The following is a 17,813-nucleotide window of genomic DNA, read 5'->3' on the forward strand; positions in this document are numbered from 1 at the left end:
GCCCACATGGAACTGGCCTGACGTGACAGCTCTTCAATTTGCGTCCATACCGACAGCTCAAGTGCAGTGGTCAACGTCCGAGCTTAAATCAAGAATGACGAGAACGACGATCGCTTGATACAAAGCATGAGCAGAATGTCTTGCGACGTGCTCATTATGAGATGTCACATTTCGACATAGAGATATATAAATGTTGAATGCACTCTCGAGGAAAGTGGTGCCGCAGGATCTACCAGGGGCGAGTGATAGCAACCGCGATAGCCAATGCGGTCATCGGTGCCATGTCGTTGGACGTAGACGACGCCACCACAAGCTTGGTGCCTTCACCTGGAAATACTGCGCTTTTCCATGACGACGCAAAGGGGCAGGAGCCATACTCGCCATTGGCCAAGTGGACGCATATCCCAGGCATCGACGCCTCTCTCGCGCATTTTCCTTTTTCCAACGCATCGAGGGGCCGAAACCCTTCCCAGGACACCGATACGAGGCCTGGAATCAACCGCACATACCGCAATAAGTTGTCGACGGGGTTGACACATGCATCTGGAACGAAGGGCTTCCCAAAGAGTTGGGCAATGAAAGCACCTGTCGTCGCAACAAACGGGTCGCCTTTCACGGCAGCACACCCTTGGTCGTTGGGAACCTGCACGGACGAGATGAGGCGCTCGACGATCTGGCTCGAGTTGCCCACTGGATCGGTTGCTGTGAACGATTTGAACCACGCGTAGCCACACGTTTGGTTCGTCGTTCCATCGTAGCCCGGCGTTTGAGTGGCGCACACGACGTCTGTCGTGTAGTTGAGCACCTTCAACACAAACAAATCGGGGCTGATGCCGAGCACGGCAGTGCCGTTCGTCAGCGCATCGGCGCAGCATGGATTTGCTCGCACTTGGTTCATCACCTGCGGGAAAATGCCATTGGCCAGACACGGCAGAACCACATTGATCATGGGCTGGCATAAATTTTCAACGTCCGAGTTTGTCACCGCAGGCCATGCACCAACAGTCGAGGGCATGGTCCGAGACATCATTGGACTGATGTCCCTGAACCAGTTTTCTGCGATCGCGAGCGTTGCCAGGCACGAGGGCTGTGCCAGAGCTGTAGCAATCAGAGCGCCACTGAGGGCGTCTAGATTGATCGATCCAAGGCAACGTAGCCATGTATCGGGCACCTGCTGTAGTTCTCTCGACATGAAGCGGGGTAGTTGGCGATTAAGATCGTACAGCGCACTCGTGGGGTCGCTGGGTCGAGGGCAGTAGCTGGCAGAATCATGTGCGACGATCCCCAGCACCACAGCGCACAGAAGCACCGAAGGACTGCGCATCCTGAACATTCAAAGGTGTCGTTCGTCAGTGCTCTACACGAGCAATGCCGCGGTGCTGGTGACCTCATGGCTATGTATAGACTCCAGCCGCCATGCTGGATTTTCCATGGCGTTTGGCGGTCAAACTTGCTGCGTTAGCTAGATGAAACGCATGGGGGCAATGGGTTGCGTCGTTGGTGATGTGCGGGCCACGGATGCCTGCCGCAATGCATCCCTTGGCGCACGTTGGCTCCATAGTGGCACAGACGAAGCGACTCTAGCTTTCAGATTTGCCATCGTTGAAGGAACCTTGACACCAGGATTGCCAACATTCACAGGGTTTGAGCTCTGGCCATGTAGCCTGTGCATGCCAATCCGTATCGATGGCGAAGAGAGACTCTTGAAATTGGGTGTGAGGTGCGGCACAGGCAGCCGGAAAGTCTTGGTGTCGTCGCAAATCCATTGGAGCACGTGCAATAAATGGGGGCTATGCGGGCCGTGGCACACCCTCTTGACGAGTGATCGAAAGGCCATGATGTGTAATTGCGATGGCACGGGTCGGTGAAGGAGTCACATGACTGAGCGACGTCTGAATCTTCGCGAACCTGCCAGGCAGGCGTACACAACACCCTGAGTATGTATGTTAAAGATGTGAATTCAACTGGCTTTGACTGGATCTGGGGCCCAAGGCGAAGAGGTTTTGATGGGTGCTTTCGTGCTGCCATCCGCAAGGGGTTTTCGTGTCGTTGTACTCTTTCTGTGCCGCTCGACAAAGCTGCGGATGAGTCGATGGGATGGAAAGTTCTTGGGAAGTTTGCGCGCAGCATCGCTAGGTTGGACGCATTCACGCATGACGTCAGCCATTTCCGTGGGCGTCAGACATCGCTGAAGTTGTCGAATCTTCGCGCGCACGGTATCCAGCACGACTTGTTCTTGTTGCGGCGTGAGCAAGCGACTGTACCCTCGCATCGAATACATGGCGACATCTCCTCGCAATCGACGCGCGATATACATGCGATGCAGCCGGAACTCCTTGGCTGCTTCGCTAATATTCATCGCCTTTGATCGTACAGATGCCACGGCCGCTTCCGTGCGGCGTTTCTTGAGCGCGTCCATGGTAGCTTCCGCCGAATGCCGAGATGAACGGTGGGCTTCGAAACATCCACCCAATCACGGACGAGTTCATGTTTCCAGGCGAACGGACACGACAACGGACGCAAGATCGGATGCGCTCGCGGTGCCATGTAGGCTTGGTGGTGTTTTGTGGTGCGCGTGCAGCGAAGATGATCGAGCACTGGAGGTGTATCGAACGCATGGAAGAGTCCGAAGCCGCTCGGCTGAATGACATTTGAACCGAGCAAGTGAGCTGGTCGGACGATGTCAGAGTCGACCCTGGTGCTGATATCACCACCCCCAGATTGCATGCCAGTGCACAGCGATGACGAGTGACGGAATCCCCATTGCCCTGTCGTTAGAGTGAAGAGGCAGTGGGTCTTTGTTCCTACTTTGGTATCGACGCGGGCAAACCGTTCGACCGACAGAAAAGCTGATCGATTCACTTTGTTCGACGAATGAACTCATGCCAGGAGTACAGAGCATATGGAGAACCACCGTTCATTGTTGCATCGTGACGAGTATTTTGCAAGGCCGCGGCCTCATGAAGAAACGCCGCGGCAGAGAGAGGTGCGGTGTGTGACACAACATTCAAAAATGCACGTTTTGGGCAAGACTCGGTGTGGGACACACCGTCCAGTGACCAGGTCGAGGAATGTCGGTGGACACGTCGACATCGTGTACGTCGGATTCCAGTCAGGCCATGGATCTTTGCAAACGCAACTATGCCGGTGATGCCAAGGTATGCGATTCCCATGACATGCAAGGCTTGCCTGCCACTGCTTCCGCCATCATCGCGACCTCCCTTTGCGCCGACATCGACACCTTTCGTTGAGTCACTTGACCCATTCCCTTGAGTATCGCATTTAAAGGAGCCACATCACGCCTCGGACGGAGGACATGCATTTAAATATTCATATATACGAATGAACCTTGCTGTGACATTGTTTGATAAACCTCAGTTTAATTCTATCATTGAAGCACACAGGACGTGAAAACGTTCTTCCAACCAAGTTACATACTTTAATCCAATGAAATGTACATGATATGATGTACATTCAGGTCGTTCATTGCATGCAGCAATAGCTCAATCCGATTTTTTAGGCAGAAATCGCCAGGACAAAATCATTCCTCGATTTCCGATCTCGTTGCCACGATGAAGACCATGTTCTCGCTCGCGATGACTGCGTTGGCGGTCACGAATGCCCAGACGAACTCCAGTACCAAAGCCTGCTCGACAGTGGTCGACCAGACGAACCCTACGTTCAAAGCGATCAGCTCTGTCGTTCCGCTGGAATTCCTGTCGATGCTCCCAAAGTCTTGGTTGGGTTGCATCGGGTCGGTGAATGCCAACACTTTGGTCTCGGACGTGATGTCTGCGATGGTGGTCGAGCCTACGTGCTTGGTTGCGGCCCCATATCTGTTGCCGCTCTTGGGTGATGGAAAATCAAAGAACAGCACCAACGCTGGCAAGAACGAAACCAACGACGACGACGACAACCACTGGTCGTCATACAAATCGTACATTTTCAACTTTCCCGACTCAGACGTGCAAAAGGTGTGCACACCGTTGACCAAGTCGATGGCGTGCTTGAAAGCCGGGATCGTGCCGGCTGTGTTCAAGCAGATCAACACCAACCCTTGCTGCACTGCGATGGTGGCCGATATCAAGGCCTTTACTGGTGAAGCCCCTGACATGCTTGTGACCAGCTTCGTCGAAAAGGTGTCGGATGTTGTGTGCACGATTCAAACCCCTGGTTTCAATGGCACGGCAAACCAAACTTGCGGCTACTCATGGGTGAAGAGCTTCACGCAAGGCATTTCGGAAGCATCCAAGGAATCGACTGCCGAGTTGATTGGGCGTGTTGACACTGCCCTTCAAATCCCCAACGACCAAGGTTGTGCAGCTGTGAATGGCAACCCTTTTACGTCCACGACCGGCGCCTCCGTGTCGACCTTGTTCGTCAAACCCATCGTGCCAGGCTCATGTGCTAAGTCGGCCGATGCCCTCCTCTCGTGGGTGCGCAAGTTCCCCGCTCTCCCGAACGTCACGTTCGGCCCGATTCGCGCCCTCGATTTGTTTGAGGACAAGAAGTGCGTCAAGGGCTCGGACATCGCAGCTGTCATCGGTGTCGAGTACCTCTTTGGCAACTCCAACATCAAACCAAGCGACTTCAACTCGTCGTGCTACCACTTGTCGAACGGTGGGTTCCAAACGTGCTCGTTCGCCGACGCGACAGCCGGCCAAATTGTTCAAAACTCGACCGAGGCGACCCCCGCCACCCCCAAGTCAGCAGCGAATGGCTTCGCCGTTTCTTCGATGATTGCAACCAGTGCCGCTCTGATGGCGCTGATGTGGTAGAAAACCTAACTTCTGGTACATACAAGGAACAACGGGTATCCATCCCCTGTGGTAAAACAAAGTTGTTTCCTGAAATTTGTGTGCCATATGTGCAAATTTGCAAAATAGACCAAGAAAATTAGAGATTTCTCGTCTCCGGTGTACATGTATTCTCCTGTTCAATTGAAAGTGGTTGTACTATTATAACGAAATTGTGGACCAGGAGTAGTATAAAATATAATGCAACTAGTAGTACGTACTGTGGATATTTTCCATCGCTCACATTATCGAATGCCAATTTGAATGACTTGACTGTGCAGAGAAGCAAAAGCACCCCTACAGCTGTCCAGCTCATGACAATGGATCCTCATGGTTTGGCGTGAGCAGGTTCGTCTCAACCACACAAGATAGCGTGCGGCTTGGTGAACCCGATGCACATGCATACTTCGAATGGATTTTCCAAACGTGGAATTCCTAATTAGGCATTTCGATCTGAATTAGGGATCTAACGAACTAATCTAACGCAATGTGCCACGTGTGGCGTGCCAGATTCCAAGCATGGGCGATACGTCGAAACAAGCTCTGCGGACAACACCGTTCCAAGAGAAGCATGGCGTGATGTATGGTCTCCATGTCCGGTCTCGGGACTCCAAGGGCGAAGCCGTCTCTGTGCAGTGCCGCTTTTGTGTGCATTTTGGCCGAGAAGAGCGACAAGGCGCCACACTCCGGAAGAAGCTCACCACAGTCAAAGTGTTTGTGCCGCCATATCGTCCTGAGAACTACCGACATCACAATGCGACGCAACATCCAAAGGTGTGGGCGCAGTACCAGGCTCTATCGCCGGAGGAGAAATTGATCTTCTTTGCCAGTCCACCGAGTCCAACTATCGTTCAGCCTTGTGCAGCTCTATCGAATAACACGGTTCGAGAAGACAGTGGCAACCACATCGCCCCGGCGCGGACACATCATGACGGTGACATGGACTTAGCGAAAGAAGCATGCGCACAGGTCCAGGCGCTCAAGGACGTCCTAGAAGATCGGTACTTCAACGCAGTGGACTTGCTGACGGACCCTTCCGCGGCGCGCGCATTCTTAGTCGTGGCACCGGTCGACCGGGCTGGCTGGCTGCAGTGGAAACTCGCTCAGCACCAGCTTGCTTCATCGACAACGGGTGTAAAACCAGTCTCAATCTAATTTAGCAACGTTGTGGTGGACCTCAAGAAGACGCCATCGAACCCTGTGGGGGTGTCAACGCCATGGAGCGTAGCTCGCTCAAGTTTGAATGAAATAGGTAGCTCTGCTGCACTTGTTAGCACATCCAAGAATCCGTCGTCGCGTCCGACGACGCATCACCGGCGAATGGTGCAATGGATGAAGCCTTCCAACATCGACCACGTCCCTGCAGCTCGGATGGGATTGAGTGCCACATAGTCCCATCATGTGGCACCGAGCCCTCTCGAAACAGACACAATTCATTTTCACAATTATTGACCAGAGGCAGGGCATGGACGATTACGTTGCTGGCTTCAACTTCCATTGCAGCCATCCAAGTCGATCTTCGTTGGACATGACAATGAATGTCCTTGCCATTCCTGGATCGGCCAGCAGGTCCAACGCCGCGTAATAGTGCTCGACACCTAATGCGTCCTTGAACAAGCGGACGTCGCGACACGCGGCCATCGATGGATCTTCCACAGCAGGGAATGATCCAGTCGAGTCTGACTGAATCAAACGTTGTTGATCAGTGTGGTTATGCGATGTCTCTTCAACGCGTTTGGCCTTGGTAGCACTTGCCTTTTTGCCCAATCGTGCCACCGCATTACACGACTTGGTGGCTCTCTGTGGCTTCGACTGCACGCGACGAGTTGCTGCTTCCGTGAATGAGTTTCGTTTGGACCGAGACACCACGAGTTTGTTGCGGTCGATGAACCCGTACACCCAACTCGACAGGGTCTTCTTCGATCCTGCATGGAACGTCGGGTCGATTTTGAGCGCTTCATTGATGAGAATGTTGGGGGTCACGGGTTGATTGCTCAACCACCTTTGACGGTAGAACATGAGGAGCTTTTGCTCGGCTTCAGGTTTCGTCACAGTCCGACCAACGTGCAAGGTCAGATTGTTGGGGTACATGGACGCACGTTCAACGAGAATGGACTTGTTTCTGGCCCAGCGTGTGATCTGGCTGCTCTGGAGGCCGTACTTCTTGGCAATCACGTACTTGGACTCACCGGACTTCTCCCATTCCTCGACAATGGCCAGCTTCTCTCGCAGCGGCTTCTTCGAAGCAACACTAGTTGTGTTGCTCCGAGGCATGTCGTGTCGTGGTCCACTTGTCTCCCAGCAAGTACTGTCAACAATTGTCAGCGATTGAGAACGTTTTATAAACCTAGCGGCACATCACATGAAACGGCAAAGTACCCAGAAATTTGGGAAATTTTCGAGAAAAGTTTGTGACTTTTTAGTGGATGAATCTACGATTGACTAGTATGAAATACTTTTAGTAACTACTAAATGTTCCTCGAAAATTGGCCAATTGCAAGGCATGGATGCCCTTGCCGTGCGTCACGAGCGACATCTGGGCATGGAGGCTGGGCACCGCAAGCCATCTCCGCGCCGGTCGCTGCATTTTCTCCAGGCGCTTTTCATCCTCTTTGTAGGACTCTGTGCTATCATCAGCTATACCTTCGTGACGTCACGGGTCGAAAAGATTCGTCCCCGCATCACGAACAGGACGAACCGCGCCACTCGTGGGTTTGTTGTTCCCATGTTTGACGCGATGATTCCGATTGGAATCTCCCTTATCAAGGAGTTGCGCCGGTACGGGAACAACGACATCGTTCAAGTGTATCATTGTCTCGACGAGATCTCGCCGCGATCGATGCAGCTCCTCTATCAATCGGACGAACAAATCGAGGTGATTGATGTGTGTCTCGACTACGTCACGCGGGGCAACTTGACGCTCGAGCAAGCAAAGGACTTCCGCAACTTTTTCATCAAACCGTTGGCGCTCATCCACACGCGACTTGACGACGTCATTTTGTTGGACGCGGACGATATTCTGTTTTCAGACCCGGCCGCGCTCTGGACTGTCCCCGCGTATCGGGAGTATGGCACGATCTTCTTTTACGACCGCGAAATCAACGAAAATTCGTATTTGAATGGCAAGCACCGGTGGACGAACGAAAAAGGCGTCGACGTTGAAGAGAACACGTTGCAGGAGATGATGCGCGTGTTCGAATCCGAGCGGTTCGGCCTTGAGCGCAACAAGCCGTCCGACCATGTCCGCAACTCGTTGCCGTACAATAGCCAAGGAGCTCATGAACAAGACTCGAGCGTCGTTGTCGTCGACAAGCGGGTGCACAAGAAGGCCATGGACGTCCTGTGGTTCCTCATCACTGAGTGGCGCTACCGGTACTCGTACTCGTGGGGCGACAAGGAAAACTTTTGGCTCGCATACGAGTTCAGCCACTCGCCATACTACTTTTCGCCGCACGGGACGTCGGCTGCAGGGTATGCTCTCCCGTCCTTGTCCGACGTAGGGTTGTTGGAAAGTGACCCAACTGTGCTGTGTAGCGGGCGCCAAGGCCACGACCCTCAAACGGTCTGCGGGGATATCGCACATTTCTTCCCCTTGGACGGCCGCGACGACATCCTCCACATCAATGGGAATCGGCTTATCAACCCATACATCAAGACCAACAGCGTCAACGGCTACAACCGAAAGTTCGACGCAGGCAAGCTCACTGAAATGGTGGCCAACTTGCCGGAGTACTTTGCTGGCTTACGTCGCCGCGGGCCGACCCCCATCATGCAGCCTAACGGGAGTTGTCCCCAAGAGTGCATGTACCAGCGCGGCGTGATTCGTGTGACGGAAGCACAGCGCCAGTCTATGGCCCAGCGCATCTCAGACTCGTTCGAAGTGGCCGCGGCTATCGACGCATTTGGTAGCCAAGGACTTGAACAATGATGGAATCGATAATATGATCTAGCTATCGGAGTAGAAAAGGTCTACTATACATTCTATGCGCAACGCCCTTCAAATGAATGGGACAGCCGGCAGCATCTGCACCACCCTTTCACGCAAGGTTCGCGTGAAAGGGTGGTGGCGCAGCCATCGGGACAATGCAAGCTCTACAGGCGAACATGTCCCAACCCCGTCCAGGTCGGCGATCGTCATCTACAACGATGACTGTAACCGAGCTCACACCGAGGAAGGAGTTGGTAAATGAAGTATGAATTGGCAGGGTTATGCTATCTAGCTCTCGTGAATGAATATGGAAAGTGAAGGCGACTTGTTTCGGACGGTCCCTGCCAACCTTTTGAAAGGTCGCCTTCAATAATGTCCATGAAGATCTTGACATGCATCCGGATAACCGTTCCGTAGAACTGTTACAATGACCATGGCAACAACGTAGTCATCACACATTCTGTTGCCATCTTCTTCATGTCCGCCGCGGGCCAGTGGCCGGGAAGGCAAAAACAACGACTTCGCTGGTGCCAAACCAAAGTGCCATCTTCCTACGAGGGGTGTTGGCGCACTTGTCGGAGCACGGCGAACAGTTGATCGGTTGCCTCACATGGTGGGGAGCTGCGACGGCAGGCACCAACCAGCCTCCTCGACCTCATGGAATGAAAATTGCTCTCTACTCACGTTGGTTTCCAGGATAGGATACACAGTACAGTATAACATCATTAGGATAAAAGTTGTCGACGTCACAGAAAGCAAATCGTTTGATTCATGTACGGACATCAGCATTTTCACCACTTGACAGATAAAGTTGTAGCGCAAGGCGAAACGAAGGCGCCTAAACAAGTCAACTTCGCAGAGAGCACTGGTGCTTGGAGGAACTATGGCGCGCACAATATATACAATCTTCTAATGGACAACGATTTTTCTCACTCTTACCCACGGTGCTTGCACGGCTTTCCGGGGTAACACGTTGACAACATGCCTCACATGATGCCTGAGTCGTCGCCACCAGTTCGTACAGTCTGCCGGCAATCGCGAGCCTCTTCTCATGTTCTCAAGGGCTACTCTGCTGCCCAGCGCGTGCAGTACCATGTTGGCGGAGGTGACTGGATTTCGACAGCGGTTGGCGCTCGGAAAGTCCCGACGAATTCCCCCTCATAGACAGTGTGCCGATGTGCTGGACAAGTCAGGTCGCGAATCGTCCGGATATGCGCCGCTATTTGCCTTAAAAAGTACAGTTCGTTTTGTCTCCCCGACGGACAGGGAGGCCGTCAACGCAAGCGCAGTCAGACGAGTGCGTGGACACCCAACCTCTCGTGCCATCAAGTGGTTCTTTCATATCGTCTTGTCAGGAAGCGCAGCAGGTTGGCCATACGGGCATACCGCTCCCACATGTCCGACGTCGCTATACTGATGTGAGCAAATCCGCCAGTGTCAATTTGAAGTGTTTCCAGCCGATAGACTGGCGCTGTGGGGGGAAAGTGACGAAGCCCCCCCCCTCCACGACGAAAGCGAGCCGACCAGACGACCGCCCCATGAAAAGTTGAATGCACTACGGTACACAACGTTGCCGCCTCTCGCGTTGCCGATCGCCCATCGGGTCGACGTTCCTGCACGGTCCTTGGTCGCATGTGTACGCCGTTGAGAGGTTTCCCCCTTCGACCTGGCTGCGCCGTCGTCCTCATCGAGCGCCTCGCTACCGACGAGGTGGAATGTCCATGCGCTACGCTACTTGCATCGCCGCCGCTCTCGACCCCAAGTTGCCACCGCCCTTCGTATGTTGAACGTCCACGGTGCGACGCTGCCTGTTCCAGGCCAACGGTGACATGTTTCGCGTCGTGGAGCACCCGGCCGAGTCGCGGCGGCGAACCAAAGAGACGTTGTCGGCGCCCGACGATGATATCGACCCCATCTTGTCCGCCGGGCGTTCAAGCAGCTGGTCGCAGGTGTGCGCCCATAGCTCGCGTGTCCCATAGGAACAGGGGCGTTCGCCACCGGGGGCGCCACTGTGCGGCGGGTACTGCACAGACCGGATTCCAGGTACTACAAGCGATCCACTGGCGACAACCGACGTCAATGACGACGAGTCAAGGGTTGCGGAGGGGTCCCCCCCACTTCGTTTTGAGACGCCACGCCGTGGAAACGTGGCATTTCCATTTCCGTCATGTTGAACAACTACCACACGCTCGAGAAAAAGTCGTTCGACGCAACGACTGGCACGGTCGAATATCCTTGGTACCGCGTCAAGGAGCACTTTACCCGTGAACTCCTTGCCGAGGGCACGGGGATGTTCATCACGATGGCGTTTCTGAACGGCGTGGTCGCTCAAGTCGTGATGGGCGGCAACTCGCATGGCGACTACACCCACATCAACCTCGGTGTCGGTCTCGCCTTCATGATGGGCATCCACACGTGCGGTGGGATCAGCGGTGCCCACTTGAACCCGGCCGTGACAATTGCGCTGGCGGTCCACGGCCGCTTCGAGTGGAAGAAGGTACCGCTCTACATCCTGGCGCAGCTCGTCGGCGCCTTCCTTGCCGCGGCGGTTGTGTTTGCCATCTACTACCCGTCGTTCAACGAATTCGACCCCGTTCGCAGCGTCGCCAAGTCCGCCGGCATCTTTGCCACGTACCCCATCGATTTGTACGCGAACAACCTGTTCAGCGCGTTCTTGACCGAGTTCTTCGGCACCGCTTTGCTCGTGTTTGGTGTGTTCAGCATCGACGACCCGACCAACATGCCGACGAACCCGATCATGAAGCCCCTCACCGTCGCCCTGATCCTCGTCATGATCGGCATGAGCTTCGGCCTCCCCACCGGCTACGCGTTGAACCCGGCGCGCGACTTTGGCCCGCGTCTCTTCACTGCTGTGGCTGGCTGGGGCGTCGATGTGTTCACGGCGGCCAACTACTACTTCTGGATTCCCCTCGTCGCGCCCGTCGTTGGTGCAATTGCCGGCGGCGGAGCATACATGGTCACCATCTACAACCACCACGACCACCACGATGACATGAAGGCTGCCAAGGTCTTGAACGCGTCGCGCGGCTACGTCGCTGTCCCTCCGCATGCTGTCGACGACCATGCCGTCGCTTCGCTTGCTGCTTAAACTTTAACCAAACTCTACGTCCTGCCATCATCATGGTGCACTCCGTCCAATCTCGAGGCGATGGCAGAGTCGACACAAGGTCGACAGGTTGGTTGGATCGCGCAGGATATTCGCCACAACGATACACGTATGCATTTATGTCGTGCACCGTTGACGCCGCGTGCGTCGTCATATTGGACCGCGACGGTAGCGGTGGAAAGCCTCCCCGGTGATATCACCCGTGCAACGATGGTCGCATCGCGGCACGGCATGGCGTCCCTCTTGATTTCGTCTTGACTCTGAGAGCTCTGCTATTGGAGTCCATTTCCCATCGGTTCCAAGGCTTGCCCCATGAACGCCTTGCCCGACAAGATCGCGTCGCTGGCGACGATAAACGATACCTTCACTACAGACAAAACGGTGACGACGTGCACGGCATGCACTTCTTCCACTCGTACGCTTTTTTCCAAGGAAGCGGAGGGCCGAGATCTCGAGGGGTGAAATGCCCCCCACGACCACGACAAGCACGCGTTTCGTCCGTTTGGGCTTGGATGCCTCCTCAACACGACGACTCAGTGACAAAGGCATGGGCAATTGTTTATAGAGTACCGCGGCGAGGACCGCGGATGGTCCTGGCAGCATGTTCAAACGAGCGGTCAGAGGCGTCCACCCGTCTCGACCTAGACCAAACCGTCAGGTCACGTCTTCAGAGAACCGTACTCAGCGCCGCTTGAACGAGTTTGATCAAGAGGGGGCAATATCCCCCTGCAACGAACGACGCATCGTCGGGATTACACGGGTCGCAATCAAAGTGGCCAGTGAGGTCCCACGCGACCAACGGGTTGGTTGGTGTCGTCGTCGGTGGCGCCGCCGCCGTTGAGCCCGTCGTGAGGAGCCCCATCGCTTCCAAGCTCTCAAACACGTGCAAGTACTCGTAGCCGTACAAGTGCAGGCACTGGGTCTTCAACTGCATGTACGAGGCCTTCGGCAGGCCTTGGTTCGCCAAGCTATGCCTGCAGGACGCATGCATGAACAACGGACACAGTGGCAAAGGCGTCGCAGTACAGGCATAACATGCGGAGGACTGTGTAGGCGGGTGTGAGCTGCCACACAAGAGCTTCGATGTCTCCGAGGTGGGGCTGCCTCTCCAGTCTATTGGGACGTACACGTACGAGTCAGTCGGACGGGGCTCATCGCCGTGCGTGGTCCAACTCACATGGCTTTTTCGAGTTGCCACAGATTTTTGAACGACTTCGACTTGGTCGTGGCCTGTACGAGCTCCGCCAGGGCAATGTGCTTGCTCAGCATCGCGACTTTGTCCTGACGAAACGGATGGCGCACACGCATCGGTGAAATTGAACGGCGTACCATGTGCTGATTCATGCTGGCGCCGAGCTCGTCCAGTTGTTTTACCGTGGTGGATTCGGCGTGAAGCAAACGCTCCATGTGCTTGCGCTCCTCAGCGAAGACGGCGCTCGTGCTGTGCAGGTAAGGTCCGATCGCTTGGATGTGCTTGTCACGAATGTCTTGGAAGACCGGATCGTCTCCGTTCAGTGCCCATGTCACCTGCAAAAAGCCGCAATGAATCGCCGCAAGAGCGTGCTTTATCCACAAGACCTGTTCGCCTACTGTCGAAGACGGGGCAGCGCTCGTCGCAGCGTCGCCGTCCGCAGATGGAGCTGCGCCCACAGTGACCACACCATCCTGGAGCCCAAGCAACTCTGCCAGCAACGCCTCGTGCCTACATAAGCAACGCCTCGTGAGCAGATGCACCCTATCGGCGAGGGATGTATACGTGAGCGGTGTCGACAACGGCGCGATGTAGTCAAGCTTTCGGTCGAGGAGGATCATGTGGTCAATGCACAGCTTCTTCAGTCGTGTCGCCGGCGGCGGCGTCGTTGCGTTGAATTCAGACAGCGCCTTCCACACCGCTTTGGACAACTCGCCTTTGTAATGCACGGTGGGGATATCTCCTGCTGTCTGCTGGAGCACATGGAGGGCGTGTCCGAGTTCACTGCGACTCCATGATGATTGCATGCCGTCGATTGAAAGGGATAGAGATCGATATCCTACGTGAGACATGTCTTGTTGCCGTGGATGTAGCAGTCGCGCAAAGCCGTGTCGTGGGCCAATGTGAGGATGTCGTTGTCGAGTGGAATGAAGCCGAGCTTGTATGCATGGACAACCACTTGTTTGTCGACACCGGCACGAACCAACACGTCGGTGCATAGGGCATTCCATGAACCTGTCATCCCGGCGGTCTCCTTGAACCAAGGCCTGCGAGGAGAATCGGCACCCACCTGTATGAAACAGCACAGCCGAAGTGCCGGCGGGGAGTTGCTGGAGATGTTGAGCCACGAGATGGACGTGGGCAGTTCGTGGACGGATCATGTACACGACAGTTGAGCGCGGCATTGGATGTGCTGACGGCAGCATAAGCGAATGAATATCTCGCACACATAGCGAGTGCAAGTCGTCGCCGCCGACATTTGCGAAGTAGTGGAACAACGACAGTAACCGGGCCTCCACGAAGAGTTCGACGTCACCGAGGTTCAGAGACCCCAGAAGCTGGCAGAAACTCTCCGTGGCCGCCTCCCGTATAAGTTTTAGCGAGAAGGCGCTCTTCTCCAGTGAGCATGGTTCGGCCATCTCGACCGCAGTGATGGCGACGCCGTTTCGAGGATTTCACAAAAGGGTTATCCGGTTAAATAATTGCTTACCGGATACTTGCCAAGAGCACCGGCGCCGATAGTCCACCTTCCCGCCGCGATGAAGCTGGTGGGCATGTACAACTGGATGGTACTGTGGACTAAGCAAGCTTTAGATTCAACTGGGACATGCCGATGAGGGTGTGTCATCATTCCTGCTCGGGACGTGTGGCCGGCAAGTGCTGTTGGACTGCGGCTTGAACTTGAGAGCGTTGGTGCACTTACCACTCCACGGGCCATTTCGATTCCACGGACCAAGCTTGCATTTCATCGACGCACAGACAATCGACTACGTCGTAATTTCAAACCACATGAGCTTGCTGGGTCTTCCTCTGCTCACGGAGCGCACAGCATTCCAGGTCCGTTGGCGGCGCGCGATCCCTTCAATCTTCTCACGGATTGTTCCAACTCAGGGAGAAATCTTTGCGACAGAACCATGCGTGCAATTCGGAAGGAGGATGCTTCTGGACATGCTGGACATGGTGGAGAAGCGGCAACGCAGCAGCAACGGCAGTCGGCCGTGGATGTCCCGCGCCCACATTAAGACCCTTCCCCATGCCGACCAACAGCTTCTCCTGGTTGTGACCGCCCATCTGATGTCGACTCACGACAACCGTTCGATTCTGGACGCCATGTAGGACATGGAATATGACCAATGGGCCGACCCGTACACTCGACACGAGATCGACCGGTGTTTGCAGCGCATCACGATCATTCCATATCGTCAAGTTGGTCGCCACAAGTCGAACCTGCGGCTAGGATGTGACCTTTTCATGTTGTTCGCGTAGACTCTGACGTTGTCATACGAACTAAAGCTAACGGCTGTCAGCTCGGGCTTTGCATTGGGTGCAAGCTGCTGGATCATCGAGAGTCCGATGGAGAAGCTGGTACGAGATATAGGGATGCCAACCCACAGTGGTTGTATTTGAATGTACCGTCGCTGTGTAGGTGTATATCCCAGCAGCATCATCCGAAATGAATCGACACCCCACTGCACTGGACGTCAACTTTTTGCGAGTACACGAGCCAGGTCGTTTTTCAGATCGCCACTAATGGATGCCGCAGGACGCCGACATCATGCTCGTGACTGATCTCAAAGACGACCGCGACACACGCATGATCGACAAGCGCCTGGAAACGTTTTTGAATCACCTGCTCACCGTCCACTCGCGCCACGGCACATCGCTCGTCCCATGCCATTTTGACGGTGTCCTCTTCGACTTGCTCGAGAATTTGCAGCTGTTCTTAGCAGCCATCAACCACGCCCCCATTCCCATTTACTTTGTCACGTCTACACCCGTCGACTCAAATCTGTGCGGACCGCAATGGCTATGCAATTCCAAAGCGCAAAAGGTTCAACCTCCAATCCGTGTTTGATTCCAGTCACAAAGGAAACACGAGCGCAGGTATTTGCCGGCACGTCGCCTTTCGTGCACAGCCAACTGATCGACGAGTGCCACCTCCGGCTCGTCGCCCCGGGGTCCCCCGTGCCTCTCGAGGTATTCGCGCCCGCGTCGCTCGCTCCGTCGTCGTTGGCGGTCAACAGCCAGCGTGTAGGAGCCGTGCATCATCTTCGCCAACCATCCGAGTCTTCGCCTGGGCGATGCCGTCGAACTCATTCCCAAGCTACAGCTGAATCCGTCCAACGCGGTGGTGTTCATCGACCCGCATGTCCAGCCGTTCCAAGCGATCGCGCCATTTCAACCCAACTTTCTCATGGAATGGATCCACGCCCCCATTGACTTTCGCCTCTCGTGCAACAATGCCAACATCTTGATTGCCGAATGCAAACCGCAAACGGTCGTCTTGCCCGCATGCTACGTCACGTACGGCAATATGTGTAGCTAGTGCCGTTCGCCAACCTCTGCGTCGCGCGAGTGCCTCCATCGATGGCTTACCACTGACCCGGTTGATGCGGCTATAGTGCCCAAGGTGACGGCCAATGCGTTCGGCTCTTGAAGGATTTGGTCGTGACCCGAGATGCCGACTCGACCGTCCTGCTGCATCACTTGGAGCCTGCAATGGTTACCAAGGTGAAGAAGGTCGTCGATGCCGTCTTGGATCCAGAGGTAAGTGTGTCCGATCCACCAACTCCACATGTGTCCATGTCGGCATACGGGTTACGTGTGCCTCCTGAACAACAACTGTAGCTGGCGGCACAAACGAATTTGACGATCGTGGACAAGAATGCGGCAGCACTCGTCCAAACGAAGCTGTCGTTTGCGTCGGGGCGCATCGAATTGAAGCCCGTGGACGGCGAGTACTGGGACCGAACTTCTCTCGAACCGCTCTCGACGTCGCACGAGTCGAGCACGACGACGCTGTCCAGCGGCGGGCCATGCAAGAAGCTGTGTGTTCGCGAGAAAACCAACGTCCTCCTCGGCGAACTCGACGTCGAATCGCTCTTGCACCAGCTGCAGGTACAATAGCACGACTGTGCGACATTGTTGCGGAGCTAACACGTTGGAAGGACGAGTTTGGTCCGCTTCACATTGAACCGCTCAACATGGCGACCCAAGTCAAGTTTGGCGACACCGTCGTGACCTTTCTCACGAACGAAAACAAGACGGTCGTCGCGTCCGGCAGCGATCTCGTCCGCGCCCGCGTCGCCCACCTCGTTGTCGCACAACTGTGCCAGTTCTAACGCTGCTCCAACCTCCTGTTGTCTCGTACGCGAGAGTGCTTCCGCGAGCCTTGCGATATTGACGGTAGTTTGAAACGTCTAACGTCGTCCATCCATCAATGTCTAGCTGACGACGCAAGGGATGATCAGGTGGATTTGAATCGAGCTGTCGCTGTGCCATGGTCCGTCTTGTACGCTGAAGGGGTCGGGCCAGGTCGACCGTGCTGCAGCCGCTACATTACTCTGGCACTCAACTCTAGTCTTCCCGTCGAGCTCTTAACCCAAACAGCCCTCTCGTCCATCCAAGTTTTTGAAAATTGCCCCAAGAGTGACTGTCCTGTACGGCATGATTCCCCCTAATCTTGTGTCGCTGGATATGGACAGCGATCGATGCCTTGCCCGAGGGCATCGCTGTTTTCCGCCGCCACATCTTCGTACGACGGCCATTCTGTTTGTGCTTGACGGTGGATGGGTTAGCTGGCACTCAGTTGCTGAAACAGATCCACCATAGTCGGCCGCTTGTGTGGGTTTGCATCGAAGGACTACTGCGCGATGACGTCGACGCTGGCCGCCGGGATGTGGGTGTCCGTCGCCTTCATGGCGAATTCAACCGCGTCCAGGTGTCTGCGTACGGAGTCGTGCCGTGGTACGTTTCCCACATCGCCAATGC

At 55.0% G+C, this 17,813-nt stretch overlaps 9 protein-coding genes across 12 annotated transcripts; 4 read left to right on the forward strand and 5 right to left on the reverse strand.

Annotated features, from left to right (window-relative positions):
* Positions 1–113: 113 nt before the first annotated feature.
* On the reverse strand, positions 114–1,376 carry H310_05076 (hypothetical protein). Its single transcript, XM_008869697.1, has one exon. It carries the CDS (start codon positions 1,331–1,333, stop codon positions 230–232), a length of 1,104 nt encoding a protein of 367 aa, XP_008867919.1. The 5' UTR covers positions 1,334–1,376; the 3' UTR covers positions 114–229.
* A 556-nt stretch (positions 1,377–1,932) lies between these two features.
* H310_05077 (hypothetical protein) lies at positions 1,933–3,001 on the reverse strand. Its single transcript, XM_008869698.1, has one exon. The coding sequence runs from the start codon at positions 2,417–2,419 to the stop codon at positions 1,961–1,963; it is 459 nt and encodes a 152-aa protein (XP_008867920.1). The 5' UTR covers positions 2,420–3,001; the 3' UTR covers positions 1,933–1,960.
* A 498-nt stretch (positions 3,002–3,499) lies between these two features.
* On the reverse strand, positions 3,500–4,917 carry H310_05078 (hypothetical protein). The gene has a single exon (XM_008869699.1). The coding sequence runs from the start codon at positions 4,112–4,114 to the stop codon at positions 3,542–3,544; it is 573 nt and encodes a 190-aa protein (XP_008867921.1). The 5' UTR covers positions 4,115–4,917; the 3' UTR covers positions 3,500–3,541.
* Positions 4,918–5,301: 384 nt separating this feature from the next.
* Positions 5,302–6,121, forward strand: H310_05079 (hypothetical protein). Its single transcript, XM_008869700.1, has one exon. It carries the CDS (start codon positions 5,316–5,318, stop codon positions 5,949–5,951), a length of 636 nt encoding a protein of 211 aa, XP_008867922.1. The 5' UTR covers positions 5,302–5,315; the 3' UTR covers positions 5,952–6,121.
* Positions 5,942–7,123, reverse strand: H310_05080 (hypothetical protein). Its single transcript, XM_008869701.1, has one exon. The coding sequence runs from the start codon at positions 7,068–7,070 to the stop codon at positions 6,270–6,272; it is 801 nt and encodes a 266-aa protein (XP_008867923.1). The 5' UTR covers positions 7,071–7,123; the 3' UTR covers positions 5,942–6,269.
* A 154-nt stretch (positions 7,124–7,277) lies between these two features.
* On the forward strand, positions 7,278–8,760 carry H310_05081 (hypothetical protein). Its single transcript, XM_008869702.1, has 2 exons — positions 7,278–8,267; positions 8,331–8,760. Exons 1-2 carry the CDS (start codon positions 7,300–7,302, stop codon positions 8,722–8,724), a joined length of 1,362 nt encoding a protein of 453 aa, XP_008867924.1. The 5' UTR covers positions 7,278–7,299; the 3' UTR covers positions 8,725–8,760.
* A 2,045-nt stretch (positions 8,761–10,805) lies between these two features.
* On the forward strand, positions 10,806–12,168 carry H310_05082 (hypothetical protein). Its single transcript, XM_008869703.1, has one exon. It carries the CDS (start codon positions 10,892–10,894, stop codon positions 11,831–11,833), a length of 942 nt encoding a protein of 313 aa, XP_008867925.1. The 5' UTR covers positions 10,806–10,891; the 3' UTR covers positions 11,834–12,168.
* On the reverse strand, positions 11,847–14,489 carry H310_05083. Of its 2 annotated transcripts, XM_008869705.1 has the most exons (11): positions 14,113–14,489; positions 13,886–14,057; positions 13,608–13,826; positions 13,430–13,553; positions 13,181–13,378; positions 13,029–13,132; positions 12,878–12,964; positions 12,533–12,825; positions 12,422–12,492; positions 12,271–12,367; positions 11,847–12,218 (listed from the first exon to the last, which is right to left on the reverse strand). In XM_008869705.1, the coding sequence occupies exons 1-11, from the start codon at positions 14,459–14,461 to the stop codon at positions 12,124–12,126; spliced, it is 1,809 nt and encodes a 602-aa protein (XP_008867927.1). In that variant the 5' UTR covers positions 14,462–14,489; the 3' UTR covers positions 11,847–12,123. The 2 variants fall into 2 exon arrangements, with proteins under 2 accessions (XP_008867927.1, XP_008867926.1); XM_008869704.1 differs by having other exon boundaries at positions 13,029–13,378; positions 14,113–14,480.
* A 43-nt stretch (positions 14,490–14,532) lies between these two features.
* Positions 14,533–17,539, forward strand: H310_05084 (hypothetical protein). Of its 3 annotated transcripts, none has more exons than XM_008869707.1 (13): positions 14,533–14,590; positions 14,637–14,879; positions 14,934–15,098; positions 15,159–15,248; positions 15,309–15,407; positions 15,469–15,537; positions 15,586–15,873; positions 15,927–16,019; positions 16,078–16,346; positions 16,445–16,589; positions 16,671–16,940; positions 16,991–17,228; positions 17,294–17,539. In XM_008869707.1, the coding sequence occupies exons 1-12, from the start codon at positions 14,582–14,584 to the stop codon at positions 17,162–17,164; spliced, it is 1,914 nt and encodes a 637-aa protein (XP_008867929.1). In that variant the 5' UTR covers positions 14,533–14,581; the 3' UTR covers positions 17,165–17,228; positions 17,294–17,539. The 3 variants fall into 3 exon arrangements, with proteins under 3 accessions (XP_008867929.1, XP_008867930.1, XP_008867928.1); XM_008869708.1 differs by having other exon boundaries at positions 17,284–17,309; XM_008869706.1 differs by having other exon boundaries at positions 16,991–17,517.
* Positions 17,540–17,813: the final 274 nt, after the last annotated feature.

The sequence above is a fragment of the Aphanomyces invadans genome (genome assembly GCF_000520115.1).
Source record: "Aphanomyces invadans strain NJM9701 unplaced genomic scaffold supercont1.8, whole genome shotgun sequence".
Taxonomy (NCBI): Eukaryota; Oomycota; class Saprolegniomycetes; order Saprolegniales; family Verrucalvaceae; genus Aphanomyces; species Aphanomyces invadans.

Bases quoted from the DNA above. Each gene is read 5' to 3' on its own strand.
- H310_05080 (XM_008869701.1), bottom strand. From the start codon at position 7,070: ATGCCTCGGAGCAACACAACTAGTGTTGCTTCGAAGAAGCCGCTGCGA.
- H310_05078 (XM_008869699.1), bottom strand. From the start codon at position 4,114: ATGTCAGGGGCTTCACCAGTAAAGGCCTTGATATCGGCCACCATCGCA.
- H310_05084 (XM_008869707.1), top strand. The intron at 15,249-15,308 runs GTTGGTCGCCAC...TTGTTCGCGTAG, and splicing joins CGATCATTCCATATCGTCAA to ACTCTGACGTTGTCATACGA. The intron at 16,020-16,077 runs GTATTCGCGCCC...GCCAGCGTGTAG, and splicing joins GGTCCCCCGTGCCTCTCGAG to GAGCCGTGCATCATCTTCGC.
- H310_05081 (XM_008869702.1), top strand. From the start codon at position 7,300: ATGGATGCCCTTGCCGTGCGTCACGAGCGACATCTGGGCATGGAGGCT. The intron at 8,268-8,330 runs GTATGCTCTCCC...TGTGCTGTGTAG, and splicing joins CACGGGACGTCGGCTGCAGG to CGGGCGCCAAGGCCACGACC.
- H310_05082 (XM_008869703.1), top strand. From the start codon at position 10,892: ATGTTGAACAACTACCACACGCTCGAGAAAAAGTCGTTCGACGCAACG.
- H310_05076 (XM_008869697.1), bottom strand. From the start codon at position 1,333: ATGTTCAGGATGCGCAGTCCTTCGGTGCTTCTGTGCGCTGTGGTGCTG.
- H310_05083 (XM_008869704.1), bottom strand. From the start codon at position 14,461: ATGGCCGAACCATGCTCACTGGAGAAGAGCGCCTTCTCGCTAAAACTT. The intron at 12,965-13,028 runs GTGAGTTGGACC...ACGTCCCAATAG, and splicing joins TGGCAACTCGAAAAAGCCAT to ACTGGAGAGGCAGCCCCACC. The intron at 12,826-12,877 runs GTACTGCGACGC...TGCGTCCTGCAG, and splicing joins GTCCTCCGCATGTTATGCCT to GCATAGCTTGGCGAACCAAG.
- H310_05077 (XM_008869698.1), bottom strand. From the start codon at position 2,419: ATGGACGCGCTCAAGAAACGCCGCACGGAAGCGGCCGTGGCATCTGTA.
- H310_05079 (XM_008869700.1), top strand. From the start codon at position 5,316: ATGGGCGATACGTCGAAACAAGCTCTGCGGACAACACCGTTCCAAGAG.